We start from the raw sequence: 15,534 nt of genomic DNA, 5'->3' as shown, positions 1-15,534 counted from the left end.
CTTTTTACTGTCATTGGCTCTGCTTTTTTTACCCTCTCAGACCTACTCTCAGAAAATAGCAGATCCACAAGCTCACGTTCCCCATCACACAATTAATTGGCGGACCCCTGTAGTAACTCTGAGGACCCCCTAGGGGTCCCAGACCCCCTGTTGAAGACCCTGCTCTATGTAATTCATTGACCAGGATTCATATCTATACGTAGTCGCCTTCATTCCCCTTGAAAGGGCCAAATACACATCATTTAGGGGGTCTAAAAGGCCAAATACATATCATTTAGGGGGTCTAAAAGGCCAAATACATATCATTTAGGGGGTCTAAAAGGCCAAATACATATCATTTAGGGGGTCTAAAAGGCCAAATACATATCATTTAGGAGGTCTAAAAGGCCAAATACATATCATTTAGGGGGTCTAAAAGGCCAAATACATATCATTTAGGGGGTCTAAAAGGCCAAATACACATCATTTAGGGGGTCTAAAAGGCCAAATACATATCATTTAGGGGGTCTAAAAGGCCAAATACATATCATTTAGGGGGTCTAAAAGGCCAAATACATATCATTTAGGAGGTCTAAAAGGCCAAATACATATCATTTAGGGGGTCTAAAAGGCCAAATACATATCATTTAGGTCTAAAAGGCCAAATACATATCATTTAGGAGGTCTAAAAGGCCAAATACATATCATTTAGGGGGTCTAAAAGGCCAAATACATATCATTTAGGAGGTCTAAAAGGCCAAATACATATCATTTAGGAGGTCTAAAAGGCCAAATACATATCATTTAGGGGGTCTAAAAGGCCAAATACATATCATTTAGGAGGTCTAAAAGGCCAAATACATATCATTTAGGAGGTCTAAAAGGCCAAATACATATCATTTAGGGGGTCTAAAAGGCCAAATACATATCATTTAGGGGGTCCTCGCCAAACACATATCATTTAGGGCAGGGGTGGGCAACTTTGATGATGGTGAGGGCCACTATATTTCCACCTTCACTCCAGAGGGCCACATTGCATATTTCTACGTCCTACTTTGTCATTCTAGTTATCTCATACAAAAGAAGCAAAAATAGCCGATCTACAAGCTCAAAACGCTGCGATGCGTTTTGAGCTTGTAGATCGGCTATTTTTGCATCTTCTGAATCGGAATCCTGAATTATTTTTTGTTATTGTGGGCTCGCCGAAGGCGAGAACACTATGTTATCCTCATTATTTATAGAGTGAGTTCCGCCGCATATTTCCGCCGCAGACAGTTGGCATTTTCCGCCGCAGACAGTAGAAAGGCAGAGCCACTAGCCAATGAGGTGGCATGATTGTATTTGAGTTCCGTCGAAGACAGTATAAAGGCAGGGCCCTTAGCCAATGAGGTGTAATTGAGGTGTGGAAAATCTAGGAGTGGTGTTAGCTGGGGTATTGGTTGAGCTTCACATGACAATTAACACATCACCTTTGGGGGGAAATATATAATGAGTTCTGCTGTATATTTTTGCCACATATTCTTGCCACACGCTTGCCTGAGAGGGACAGTTGCTCCCAAATCCAATTTCCATTGACTCTGTCTGGGAACTCCAGAGGCCTTTCTCTACCTTCATGATGAATGGTCATTGGAGCGACAGGAATGATCCTGTCGCTCACTGGATCCAGAACCTCATTCTCATTGTCTCAGGAGACCATGTGGAGAGCATTTGACTCTACGTCACTCAATCTCTGGGCATTTTGTTCATTTTGTGCACTCTGGTTGGAGTTTCATACCCCTCATGTCTGTTGGTGTTCTAGGCGCATTCTAAAATAAATAAAACAAAATATATATGCTGCTTTCAGGGCCGACGTGTGTGTGTGTGTGTGTGTGTGTCGCTCTCTCAAAAAGAGAAAGAGAGAGAGAGCGCATAAGAGACGATTCAATCTCTCTAAAAGCAAAAAGGTCTCATCTCAAGTCTCTAACTTGGTCACACATGTATGAGTGATTACTTTGTTTGATGTGAAAGCTAAAGACCTGGATGTTACCTCTTACTTGCGTGATCCAGGTTGGATCCAGTCAATTTGAAGAAATACTCCAGCGTTTACTTTGAGGTGAGGACAAGAACGAGCATGCCTACGTTTTCATTCACAATGCTTGGCTGAAGATCCACAAACAAAGGGAGCTCTGCTGACTCAGAGCTTAATTGAAATGACCTATAGATGCCTTAATGGTCCATGTCCAGCGGCGTAAAAACGGCCGGGGACACGTACGTTTTGTCCCCCGTGGGCCGCGGACCACCAGTTGGGCTGCCGCGACGCTGAAATCCAAAAAGGAGAGGAAAAAAGCCTCAAATGGGGCCGGCACTAGGACCACGCAGACGCTAGAAGAGGCTTAATAGGGCCAGGGTAGGCGGTGCCTTCCCAAATGCTACGCTGGGTATTTTGCAAATGATATAATATATGTGCGCACAACCGGTCTGGCCGACACGCAGTCACCAGTGACCAGTCTCACCACCCATCGGCTCTAATAGAGACAACTGGGCCGGCCCGGTCCATTATACATTGTTATTAAGGGGGGGTGGTGAAGTGATTGTGACTGGTAGAGGGAGGTTAGGTAGAGACTCCATTCCCCCTGCTCAAGTGGTTTGCTCCGTACGTCAACGTAACCCGTTAAAAAAATGGTGGCGGGATAGAGGACCAGTGCTCAACCGTGCGTGCAAATTGCGGAGAAAGTAAGAGATAAAAAACGAAAATATCTGGAGGCAGATGCAGCCCAGCAGCAGCCTACTGAAAATAATTATTGTGTCAGCGAGGACGAGGAGGCGTCGCTACCGGCCAGTAGTGCTGTCTACATCGGATGGTCTACCCACAGCCAAGTCACCTATTGTCGGGGAAGTGGAGCTATTATTACTAGAAGCTTGGCCGCCCGAAACAACGTTGGAACGGCCGCGGCCCAAGAAGGAATAGGTGATGATGATGATGATGAACACGGAGCTTTATGGCAATGGAAAAAGAGACTCTTGTGTGTTTGTTGAATAAGGACTGCATCATCGACTTGGTCGCGGTCTCGCGGAGAATAGCGCACTGCTGCCACCCGTTTCGGATTATATCATTCCATACGATGGCCGCTTATCACGTTTTGTGCACCGCGCACTGCGACGGATGCTCATTCAATAAGGTAGGATATATAAACAAGTAGTTTATTATTCTATTCTAATTGCATTGTGCCTTTGGTCAATTTGTTGGGCACCACTTGGGCATGTCTAAGCAGCTCTCCACTGTGCGTCTTTACGCACAGTGCCAGCACTGTGTTGGTGTGTGCGTTGTGTTACAATGATAGTGCTTTAGTTTTGGCTGCATGGTCTTTGCGTGTGAATTTGAACTTGATGTGAGTTATGCAGTGGTCAGTTATTTCCGTCTGGTTTTGAACATGTACGTGTCATGTGTCTGTGGTGTGGGAGGCTGACCAACACACACTGTTGGTGATATTAAGTTTAACACTGTCCTGGTAGTGTGTGTGTGTGTGTGTGTGTGTGTGTGTGTGTGTGTGTGTGTGTGTGTGTGTGTGTGTGTGTGTGTGTGACTGTCTGTGTGTAGTGTGCACGTATGTACATGCTGCGCTGTGTGCTAACTCATTATTACACACCAGAACCGACCTGGAAATGCACACAGAAACCCAAACCGAACCGAATTTTCGGCCGATCCAACCCGACCCGATCCGATTTTTCGGAGACCGAAGTGGGCCGTTGTGGGCTGGGCCGGTCCAAATCGGACCCCCCTACCTGGGGACCTGAATTTTCGCCACTGTCCACGTCACATTGATATAAACCAGTATGCGCACGCCGGTCGGCACCAAATGAACCCCACCGTTCATAGGATGCAATGGATGGCACTCGTGTTTAAAAATGCATTCCATCAAACTTTCAGATGCCGTTTTTCTCCCAGTGTGGAGGAAGAATGCTTAGGATTTTTACTGTAAATTCTCACTCTTGAAATATATAATCCTTAGTTTCTGTTGATTGTAAACAATAATAGCGATTCAAAACAGTTGTCCTTCAAACCCCACCTCTATTCACCGTCATCAGAACAGAGGGAGCGCTCCTCTTGATCACCCACCCGATCCACTGGATCACCAGAGCGTCTACTGCTCGCCCAGCTGCAGTCCATGAAGCCTAATTATGCTCCGTCCTGTGACGGTGTCGCGCGCAGAGCCGCAGACCTCCAAGCTCAGAAGGGTTGCATTGGTGACGTGATGTGAGTTTGTATATCAGCTACTCGGTTGACGTGGAACACCGTTGCTCAATGAAGTATATATGTCTCGATAAGGGCGCACCCATGGGAGCACCTCACTAGCACACAAGAGGAGGTTGAATAACCAGTGCTCCCCAAAGCAACAGGTTTGGGGATCTGTTGGGAATTGATTACATGATACAGTCAGCTGTGCATTCAGTCTCAATGTTTGTAAACAAATAATTGGCCTATACATTTGCGCAGTGAACTGGAATTATATCATTATTATTTGGCTGGAGGTGTGTAAAACTTCTAATCTATAAACATCTCAAATGGCTTTTATAATGTTTTTATTTGGCCTTTATAGATTGAAATGTGCTCAGATTTGGCTGGGTGTGTTAGGAATACACCCATCCCATTCCAACATATAGCCTCTCCAAACGTTTGGCTCACGCGCTGCCTATGCCAACAAACAAAACCAACAAATGTTCTTTTTTACAAGCGAGACCACACTGTTTCGTAGGAACAGTATCTGTAATTTATTATATTATTATTAATAATTTTTATAAGATGATGACAACATCTGAATGAATTTGTGTTTCATTGAGTAAATCAGATATGCATTGTAGCCTACATTCAAATTAATTCAACTCCATATCTAACATAAGCACATTATTCTCCCTGAGATTATGTTGCGAGGAAAACATTGACATAATAGGCATTTTGGTTAGAACTGACTGAAAATAACTTTGTAAGCCTAATCCAAGTTTAAAATGATACACAACTTATTGTTTTTGTGTCCAAATAAATTCCAAATACAATGCAATGATCTTGCGGCACCCACTTTGAAAAACCCTGCTCTACATCACTGTCTGAATGAATTCAAACCTCTGTTCAGTAGACTGGTGTCCATCTTTGAAGGTAATAGGTAGACCCATGGACGCATCACTCTTCATGGAGACACAGCTGGGAACAGGAGAGGCTGCTCTGTCCTGGTGGACTGACCTTTAACACAACAGAGACACATGATGATGAGGATAATGAGGAGGGGGAGGGGGAGTAGGAGTAGGAGTAGGAGTAGGAGTAGGAGTAGGAGTAGGAGGATGATGACAGTGATTTACAGCCATACAGGGCTGGAGGGTGATGTAAGGATAGGGAAGACTAAGCCTTACTAAATGTATTGCTGGCTATTGTGCACATAATAGATTATAGATGTACAGTAGATATGTCTGGAATCTGTATAATGGTAATGTGTGTCATTGATTCTTGGTAAGCAAAGAAGAAGAAAAGAAGAAACAAAACAAAAACCTTCACCTATCACATCCTGTTTGGGTCACAAAGCATCATTTCTGTAAACATCCACCTGCCAATCACAGCAAGTAGTGGCCTAGCCTACTAGTTTGGAAATGACGTGTTTGAGGGGGAAAATAAATGCTACCTCATGTCATATAAATCCGGCACTGAAGGCTACACGTTAATAATTGTATCATCTCTCCTCCCTGTGAGCCGGCGCTGCGGTGTCTTGTAAGCTCCATGGAAACTGGTGACCTATCGTGTGCGGTGACTCCAGGGGTCGCTCTCCAACACGGTGATCATTGTTTGTTTTGACACAAATACTGTCACAACAAATAAAAGTAAGGTCACCCATCTTGTGTAAAACACGGGAGGAGAAGGAGGCGCGCTACGCACACAACTTCCATCCAAACGACCACAACACAGAAATGTCAAACTTGGCTTTTCTTTTGAGGCATTAGGATTTTCTCTCTCTTGCTGTTCCCCTGAGGACAGGCGTCCATGAGTCAAACTTTTCACATTGTTGTTGGGAGTCTTGGGACGGCAGTAAGATGTCCATTGTTTTCATTGAGGTTATTTATTAATTTAGCTTCACATTTCCAACCTGATGATAAGGATAGGAAATATCTTTATGGGCCGTTGCTTGTAAAGAAAGAAAGAGAGAGACAGAGAGAGATTATTTGATGTGGAAACAGTGACGCTTAAAGTTGTTATTTGGCCACGTGTTCTTGGGCTATTTATTGTTAAATGAATCAATAAGTAGACTTAATAGCCTTTTTTTTTTTGCGGGAGAGAGAGTGAGAGAGAGATTTCTCCGTCCATCCATCGCCAATTGCTGCCTGAAATGCGCGACTTTTGCTTCTTTAAAAGAATAAATAAATAACTGGAATTTGGAATGTGCTCAGTGTTTTCAGTTATTTTAATTAATAATTAAACCAACACTTATGCTGTAGTTTGGCAGTGAAGTAATTTTCCATAGGAATCGCCTATAGAGGGTATGCGCGTGACATCATCATCATACCCGGAAGTTATGCAGGAACGCCTAATGAGTGGCAAAAAAAAATACTTTCTGGCCTTGACAGCCCATACATCCAAACAGAAAAGTCCTATTCGATTGCACTAAACAACATTAAACGACGTTAAACTCACTTTGCCACTCACTTTGCCACTCGATTTGCCACTCGATTTGCCATTCACTTTACGCATTCGCATACCCTCTATTCTGTCAATAGATCAACAACCACGTGTCATTTGTTCACATATTTGGTTCTTTTAACAAAAGTCCCATGTGAACGCTAACCGGACCAAATTCAAAATGCAACAATGTAAACATTTGGTCCCTGATCCGGACCTTCTAAGCGGACTTTGGGTGAGAAAGGGGCCTTTAACTCTACAGATCAGGCAGTGTAGTTTTACAATTTGGCCAATAGATGGTGCACATGAACCACATACAAAACAGGAAGATTTGTTTACAGTTGAAACATTGTGGTTGGAAGGAGGCCATGTGAAGTGGTATGTTTTCAGTCCTTGGGAGGCAATGAAAAAGGTTTGCAAGTCACACTATGCATATTGCGTATCATGGTAGAACACACTGACCAAGAGGTGCAAATATAGTCAAACTGGCATTGGATGAGGGCTCTGGAGAGAGCCTTGAGGGCACCTTTGTTGACAAATGAGGACATTCTGACCAAAATTAATGTTATTTGATTCACTTTTTTTATCGCTTGTATGCCTTTTTTTCACCTGTCAGTTTGAATGTAATGAACATTAAGTGCTTTGGATACAGTTGTTAAATGAACACATCTTTTACCATTCAAAAAGAGCTCTTCTATGCCTCTACCACATACAACTGGTTGGAATATATGAGCATCAATAGTAATACATTCAAACCTTTGTTCAATAGACTGGTGTCCATCTCTGAAGTCAATAGGTTGACACATAGACGTGTCACTCTTCATGGAGTCACAGCTGGGTGCAGGAGACTCTGATCTCTGCTGATGAACCCTGGTGGAAATAGAGGATGAACACTAATAGTTTATTTCATATTAAATCATACAATCAATATGGGATCCAGTAAAACATGTTATAATAATATCACTCTACTCTGAATGAAACAAGACAGGGTGCATCAACAGTGTGTCAGTGGCCTCCCTGTGTAATCTCTGGCTCTGATTAACAAGTTACTAGCTGTGCAGTTTGTGATTGGCACACCCTTGGTGTGTGTGTGTGTGTGTGTGTGTGTGTGTGTGTGTGTGTGTGTGTGTGTGTGTGTGTGTGTGTGTGTGTGTGTGTGCGTGCGTGCGTGCGTGCGTGCGTGCGTGCGTGCGTGCGTGCGTGCGTGCGTGCGTGCGTGCGAGAGAGAGAGAGGGAAGAGGATATTAAACATCAGGGGTTCCCAAACTTGTTTTGGCTCAAGGCACCCCGGACATTTTGTTCATCAGAGACACCTCTATATTCATAATGTTCACTCCCAGCACCTTATATTTATGCCATATTTTAACATAGCATATTTTAACAGTATGTGATTGTTACATTGTTACATTATTATTATTATTATTATTATTACCCTTATAAGATGATGACAACATCTGAATGGATTTGTGTTTCATTGAGTAAATCCGATATGCATTGTAGGCTTCATTCTAATTAATTCAACTCCATATAAGGGGTAACATAAGTACATTTCTGCCATTATTCTCCCCGAGATTATGCTGCAAGGAAAACGTTGACATAATAGGCAGTTTGGTTAGAAGTGACTGAAAATAACTTTGTAGGCCTACTTCAAGTTTGCGTCCAAATAAATTCAAAATATTATCTTGCTGCACCCCAGGGTGCCCTGGCTCCCACTTTGAAAAGCCCTGCTCTACATCATACCACTGTCTGAATGAATTCAAACCTCTGTTCAGTAGACTGGTGTCCATCTTTGAAGGTAATAGGTCGACCCATGGACGCGTCACTCTTCATGGAGGCACAGCTGGATACAGGAGAGCTTTAACACAACAGAGACACATTAGGCCAGTCAATCTAAGCTTAAAAAGAAAAGGGCCTGACCCAAAAGAAATTGCAATAGTCAGCTCAGTTTTGTGGGCTTGCAATGGATTCAGAGTCATGAAAAACCCCTAGTTAGACCCCTCACATGCTACTTAAAGAAGATTTTGTTAGGTGTCTTTCTTTCCTGTATAGTAAGTGAAGGGACCCAAACTTGAACCCCCTGAATTCACCTTGATCCACTAATATAATGGGAAACTTTTAACGTGTTTTTGGATGACCCTAAGGATCATAAAAAATCAAGCCTCGGTTCGAAGTGAAGCGGTGAATCTGAGAATAAAATTGTCTGGAGAGCCAAATTGTCATGTGAAGCTTGACTATATTAGGACTACTGAATATATTAGGACTACAGTAGTCCTAATATATTCAATGTGTTCTAGAGCTAAGAACTCTGTATATACATTCGGTTCAAAGTGAAGTGGTGAACTTTTATTCTATGTGTTCTAGAGCTTCATAATTCTGAATTCTGAATGAATGAATGATTTTATCTGGAGGGCTGGATTGTCATGTGAAGCTTGACCAATCCTCAAAGTATGGTCTCATTGGACATTTTGAATCATCCAATCATCAGACCGAGACGGACGTTACACACATATTCTGGACGTACGGGACAGATAAAACCTGTTCATTCTGGACTGAAATGACCATATATGGACATGAGGGGACACACATGGGACACACATTTACGGACAGATAAAACCTGTTCATTTTGGACTGAAATGACCATATATGGACATGAACGGGACACACAAAGCCACTCCTTGGAAGCGGCTTTCACCGCTTCAAAAATCTTGAACCATTACTATTGCAATTTCTTTTGGGTCAAACCTCAGATTGACTGGCCTACATGATGATGATGATGATGATGATGATGATGTCATAGATGTGTATTTACCTCTCATGTTGTCCAGACAGGCTGCTTTTAGAGGACACGCCCCCCTCCTCTCTCTCCACACACTCACTCATGGTAGAGCAGAGACCTTTAGACACACACACACACACACACACACACACACACACACACACACACACACACACACACACACACACACACACACACACACACACTATGGTCTTACACACTGTCTTTAATACTTTAAATTGCCTTTATACTGTTGTATTTCATGCCGATATTGTACATCAAATGTTTGTATAGGCTACTATGTGTCCATTCTTTTTTGTATTTCTAAATTCTTGTTGTAAAAAGTTCAGTCCTATTATTGGCTGAAAGTGTGACTCAACATACTCAAGAGGACATTGGCTGCTTGTCTTAGCCTGGCCAGCACTGATTGGTGGCTGGGCTGATTGGTTACCTTTAAAAATGAGTATTGTTTGTCTGTACCCATTCTGATGAAGACCTTTGTGTCCAAACATTAATAAAGCCTGACTGGGAGCTTCATCATTTTAATCAAGTGTGCGGAGATTGCGGAATTAATTAGTTTTAACTCTCTCCCAGCCATTTACAATAGGCTTGTGCGCCTATACTGCCAGGAATTTTATTAATTTCCAAGTTAGCTTTAATCTAACCCAACAGGGATTATATTGTTGAAGAATGTAGTACTAGTACTATCCACTAGAGTGTGCCCAACGATAATCTCCTAGAGTCTGGACTAGCGAGTGGACAGCAGTAGACCCATAATGGCGGCGCCCATTGGCGGCCATTATGTCTCCCGGTCCGCCGAACGGGAGCTATAAAACACGATCCGAACGTCGTGCGCACGCCATTTACACTCGTTTTTGCTCTTGAGTGACCAATCTGTCAGTCCAGCCATTTTTTTCCGAATGAAGATCGGTCTAAAAATGGTAAAGTTTGATAAGAAAAACGTCAACATTCAATGCTGTAAAAAGGCCCATTCTATGTTATGGCCGAACGACTTCCGGGTTACGTCATCGATGATGTCACTTCCTTCGAATATGTAACTTTAGACTAAAATTAAGCTAGAAAGGTCATTTATAGCTCAAAAAATGTCAAAAAAATACCAAAATGATCAGAAAATGATCCCCAAGGCGACGTTTGGCGATCTGGCTGCCTCACCCTCCTCAAAATGGCGATGGAAGGCGATTTGGCTGTGAACTAGTACATATTCCACTGTTGGTCCTGCATCTGTTGCCAGCACATGTTTTTTTTAACACTGACATTCATTCCAGACAAGGAGTGAATGTCAGGCAAGGAGTTTAACTGTACTTGTACTGTACTAAAAAAATAATATTGTATTGACTATACTTCTCCATTTTTGTCCAATAAAATATCCAATCAATCAAAAAAAACCTATGTATAGATAATAGCAAATGCTCACCTAGATGGACACGATGGTGCAATTTTTTTGCGGCGTTATGAGACAAACTAATACTGTCCATTACTAGTTTTCTCACTAAAAAGATGTGAATTTCCCGTGCTGCATGCACAACAACAACAACAACAAAGGAATAGATATCAAAACAAAACCGACTTGGTGCAGTGCCAGTGTAGGCTACCTCAACTATTTAATTAATCTGAAAATGTATATTTATAATAATCACCAAGAACACAAAAAGAACCTAATAATTAACACCCGTAAAACATCTTAAAATAATGACGGGGTAGGGTACCAGTCCAATCTGGACTGGGGGGCACAAAGTCTAATTTGGGTGGGCATTGCCCCCCAATGTTTATCCACCATCAGCCACTACAATCACATCATCATCCATCATCTAGCCTACTTATAAAACTACAATCATACCATCATCCATCATCTAGCCTACTTATAAAACTACAACCATACAGGCCTACATCATCATCCATCATTATAGCCTATATAAGACTACAACCAAATCATCCATCATATTATAAAACTACAATGATGTCATCATCCATCTTCTAGCGTACTTATAAAACTACAACCATAACAACATTCATCTTCCCTACTTATAAAAAACACGATATGAAAGTTCAGAATTCCTGCAGTCATCAGCAGCTCACACTGCTGAGACATGTACGCACAACTGTTTCACTTTGAGACAAGATGTCGGAGCCAGCGGGGTGTAGTGTGTGTGTGTGTGTGTGTGTGTGTGTGTGTGTGTGTGTGTGTGTGTGTGTGTGTGTGTGTGTGTGTCTACAATCTACAAAGAAACTAGTAGCTAAAGTTTTCAAAAAGTACAATGTTTGGATTCGCAATGTGGAGTAGAAGTAGGAGATGAATTAAAATGGCCGCATCTGCCGTTCTCCCCCAAAGTATCCGGCACATTGCTGCGCGCAATATGTCAAATGCCGCTTAGGAAATGTATTGAATTGGCCACATCCATTCAACCCCCACATGAATTCAACACATTGCAGTTACGCACAAGCCATATTATATTGTATTATATTATATTATATTATATTATATTATATTATATTATATTAGGCCATACAGTAGAACCAATCCAGACTCACTATAGCGAGGACTCTGAGTAGCGCCACATCTTAAAGCCACATAAAACCAGTCAAACATTTGTAAAACATTCTATCTGAGACATTATCTTCATAGAGATGCACACCACTGTCACATTTCATCTGTGGACATTGGCTCTGAGCCTCCTCACACGTAGCTATACTTTCATAAAGTTGATGAGTGGTCTATTTAAAGAACGGTTATTTAGCAGATTTTACCTTCATGGAGCAGAAGTTGAAAGAGACGTGGTTCACTGGGATCAGTCAGGGTGTCTGTGGCAGTTGAGCTAAAGAACTTCCTCAAACGTTAACAATAAAAAAGAGGGCTGTGTCACCCATGTTTCATATCCTTTCTGTAAGTGTTGCCTTATGATTCACACTAACAGCAGCCTGGCTGTTGACACAAGTGTTTACAGTAGGCTATCAAGTCATTTATCACAGTTTGACATATATTTATGTCATTATTAGCACCCTCACTGTACTGACTTAGCCATTTCAGCTGGAACAGCTCTCAAGCGCCTCACTGACTTCACGTGAACGCGTGCCCATAAGTCAGTAAATCTGACTTATGGGCAAGCAAATCTGATGACAAAATAAAAATAATAATGGGGGCACGGTGGCGCAGTGTTTAGCGATTCGCCTCACAGCTAGAAGGTCCTGCATGGGTTCAATTCCCGCCGGGGGACGCTGTGGGCACTGGGGGCGTATTTCTCCCTCCACATCATCAGCGCCCACACCCTAGGTGGGTTCGGCGATAGGGCCTTTCTGTGTGGAGCTTGCATGTTCTCCCCGTGTCTCCTAGGGTTGATACAGTACACTCACAAAAACATGCAATAATCCTGGTCTCAATAATGCCTCCCCCTGGCCAGCCGGGGCGCTTGATGGAGGGGAAAGGAACTGGTTGGAATAACGTGTTCCTTCCATGCGCTCCGTCCAAACCGGGGAAATCCCCACTGTCAGGTGAAAAGAAACAACTTGGACTACTCATGCATTGAAGGAAGCATGAGGTCAGTCCGTTGTCTTCCCAGGCGCGGCAGAGGGAGAGCAGAGCCCAGGATTACATAGGCAATTGGCACTGGGTGAAAACGGGTTGCAAAATCGTGGGATAAAAATGTTTAAAAAAAATAAAAATAAATAAAAACATTGAAATGAGAAAACAGGTGAAATAAATAAAATAAATGTATAAATAAAACAATGAAAACTAGATGGCACTCATTGACGTGCCAACTTGTGTTTTGTGCACTCGTGGCCATGTATGACCATGTGTACTGTGATCGGTGCTGTTTGGTGCTGTCTGTATGTACTGTTTGTCCATGGGCCTTGTTATTTATAGCAGGTCGCACTTGTTGATGGCGACCAGGGACGTGCAGAGAATGTTACAGAGGCAGGGGCTGATATTTGTAAAAGGGTCTTTTGGTGAAAATATTGAAAATGGCTGACCTCCAAGCTCACAACACATCGCAGTACTTGATACCACACTAAACTAAGCATAATCTAGTCTGGAGATGTGGTATATGGCATGGATTTCTACAAAGAGAGGCCAATTCTTTCAACATAAGATGCTGCATACAAGTTCAGGAGAGTTTGGACAAGGCGATTCTCTTGAATGACGCCATCAGGTATGGCATGGAAAGAGGGCATTTGAATTAGTAAAAACTGCATTCATGGTCTGGAGAGGGCACTTTTTACAGAGAGATAAAAGGCCCCTGCCCTTTTATCAAGCACCCTTTGATGTGTGCACGTGCCTGATGGTGATGTCACCAAGGAATGCTGGTCCCTCATTGATTTGGACGGCCCCTCTTTGATTGGCTAAGGGCATAAACACAGACACACAGATACTGCCAGATACAGAAACACCAACGCAGTCTTATCACAATTCTAACTCGGCTACGCGAGTAGCAGTCAAACCATTGCTTCTTTTCTCTTTCATAGAATGGCATAACAATTAGTTATAGCACACACACCCAGCACAGCACTTAACTACACACAGACACATAGACACACACACACACACTAGGGCATTAACGACTTGTGATTTTTGCAAGTCGACTCGACTTGATTGATTAACTTAATGTGCAACATTGTTTTCTCACTCAACTGTAAACAAACCAACATAAAGTTTAAGTATATAGGGGTATATATTCTAATGCTGTCCAACGATTACAATTTTTAATCGTGATTAATCGCATGCTTTGTGTAGTTAATCGTGCGATTAATCAAATTTTTTTTTTATTGGCTCAAACTTGCATAATATGTTGTGCAGGATGCATCCAAATGTATTATTTATAATTATACTATACTTTTATTATGCATCCAATGCATTAGAAACTCAATGTTATTTATTTAATTATCTTATAAATTATAACCCATCTGTTCTACATCATTTAAGACAGTGGTTTTCAACCAGTAGTACTTGTTTGTTTGTTTGTTACCTTTATTTAAACTCGGGATACAATTGAGGGCAAGCCCTCATTCACAATGTAGCCGAGGTACAACAATGTCAACAATAATATATACATTTACATACATCAATATTGAAATATGATCAGAGGACAGGATATTTGGAACTGAAGAAAGTTCACGGAACTGAAACTAGGAACAATTAATTAAAACATTTACATTCTAAAACAAAAGTGTTAGAAACCATAGTTCTGAATTGGCCCAAGGCTGGCAGAGATCCTATTTTTAAGGATTTCTGGAGCTCGTTCCACGCAAGTGGAGCATTTATAGAAAATGCTGCTTTGCCAAGCTCTGTATGAGCAAATGGAACCTTGAGCATCAAGAAGTCGCTTGAGCGAGTCTGGTAGGGGGGATCCCACTTGAGGGGGTTCCAGCTAAATGATGGAGAGTTGGTAACCAAATGGACCCTTATAGATCTTATTTTGGGTGGTCTGGGAGGTTAAATGGCTCAAATGCTGAATAAATAACACACACACACACACACACACACACACACACACACACACACACACACACACACACACACACACACACACACACACACACACACACACACACACACACACACACACACACACAAACAATTTCTCGCGACAATGATAGAGAGGTTATTTTTCATAGGCGAGACATCTCGCTCATAAATCAATTAACCAGGGTTATGTTCCTACAGTTTTCAGCTGGGGAGCACTGCCGCTTGTCAAACATAGGTAGCCCCGGGCTGGCTATCTGGAGCAAACTATTAGCGAAGTTGCTAACACTCTTGAAAAGGGCAAGGTCAGCTGTAGATGTTGACATCCACACCTAATTCCGTGTTGTTTCATCATTCATTCAACCCAGAGACTCACACACAAACACTTTGTGAGCTGTTAGCTTGTTGTGTTGACTCTGACTGAGGCTCTGCTCTGCACTCTCACTCTGTAGGCATATGTTGACACTAACCTCGCCCACCAGGCTTTCTGAGGGAAAGCCTGGTGTTCGTTCGCAAAAGGCCGTTTGGTTTCCGCCCGATGCGGAAACCACTATAAGAAGCGGCGTCGCATTGAATTGGTTCCCTCCGTTTGTTTCCCCAATCCCTATTAAAATGCTCGAGTAGCCTGGTGTAGTCTTGCCAGTCGCTACGAGTTGGACTAAAAGA

General features: G+C 42.4%; 1 protein-coding gene across 1 annotated transcript in view; it reads right to left on the bottom strand.

The window, feature by feature from the left end:
• The window catches only part of LOC308308746 (uncharacterized protein), a gene marked incomplete at its 3' end in the record, with an annotated part of 41,399 nt that extends 29,225 nt beyond the window's left edge, over nt 1-12,174 (bottom strand). Inside the window, exons 1-5 of the mRNA XM_080754199.1 lie at nt 12,159-12,174; nt 9,426-9,510; nt 8,379-8,471; nt 7,373-7,486; nt 5,078-5,194 (exon numbers count right to left, since the gene is read on the bottom strand). Coding sequence (XP_080610325.1) covers nt 5,078-5,194; nt 7,373-7,486; nt 8,379-8,471; nt 9,426-9,496 — 395 coding nt within the window. The 5' untranslated portion in view covers nt 9,497-9,510; nt 12,159-12,174. The remainder of the gene's footprint in view (nt 1-5,077; nt 5,195-7,372; nt 7,487-8,378; nt 8,472-9,425; nt 9,511-12,158) is intronic.
• Between the last annotated feature and the right edge of the window lie 3,360 nt (nt 12,175-15,534).

This window comes from Nannobrachium achirus (genome assembly GCF_963921795.1).
Source record: "Nannobrachium achirus genome assembly, chromosome: 23".
NCBI classification, from domain to species: domain Eukaryota; kingdom Metazoa; phylum Chordata; class Actinopteri; order Myctophiformes; family Myctophidae; genus Nannobrachium; species Nannobrachium achirus.
This window is presented reverse-complemented; position numbering and strand designations above follow the sequence as displayed.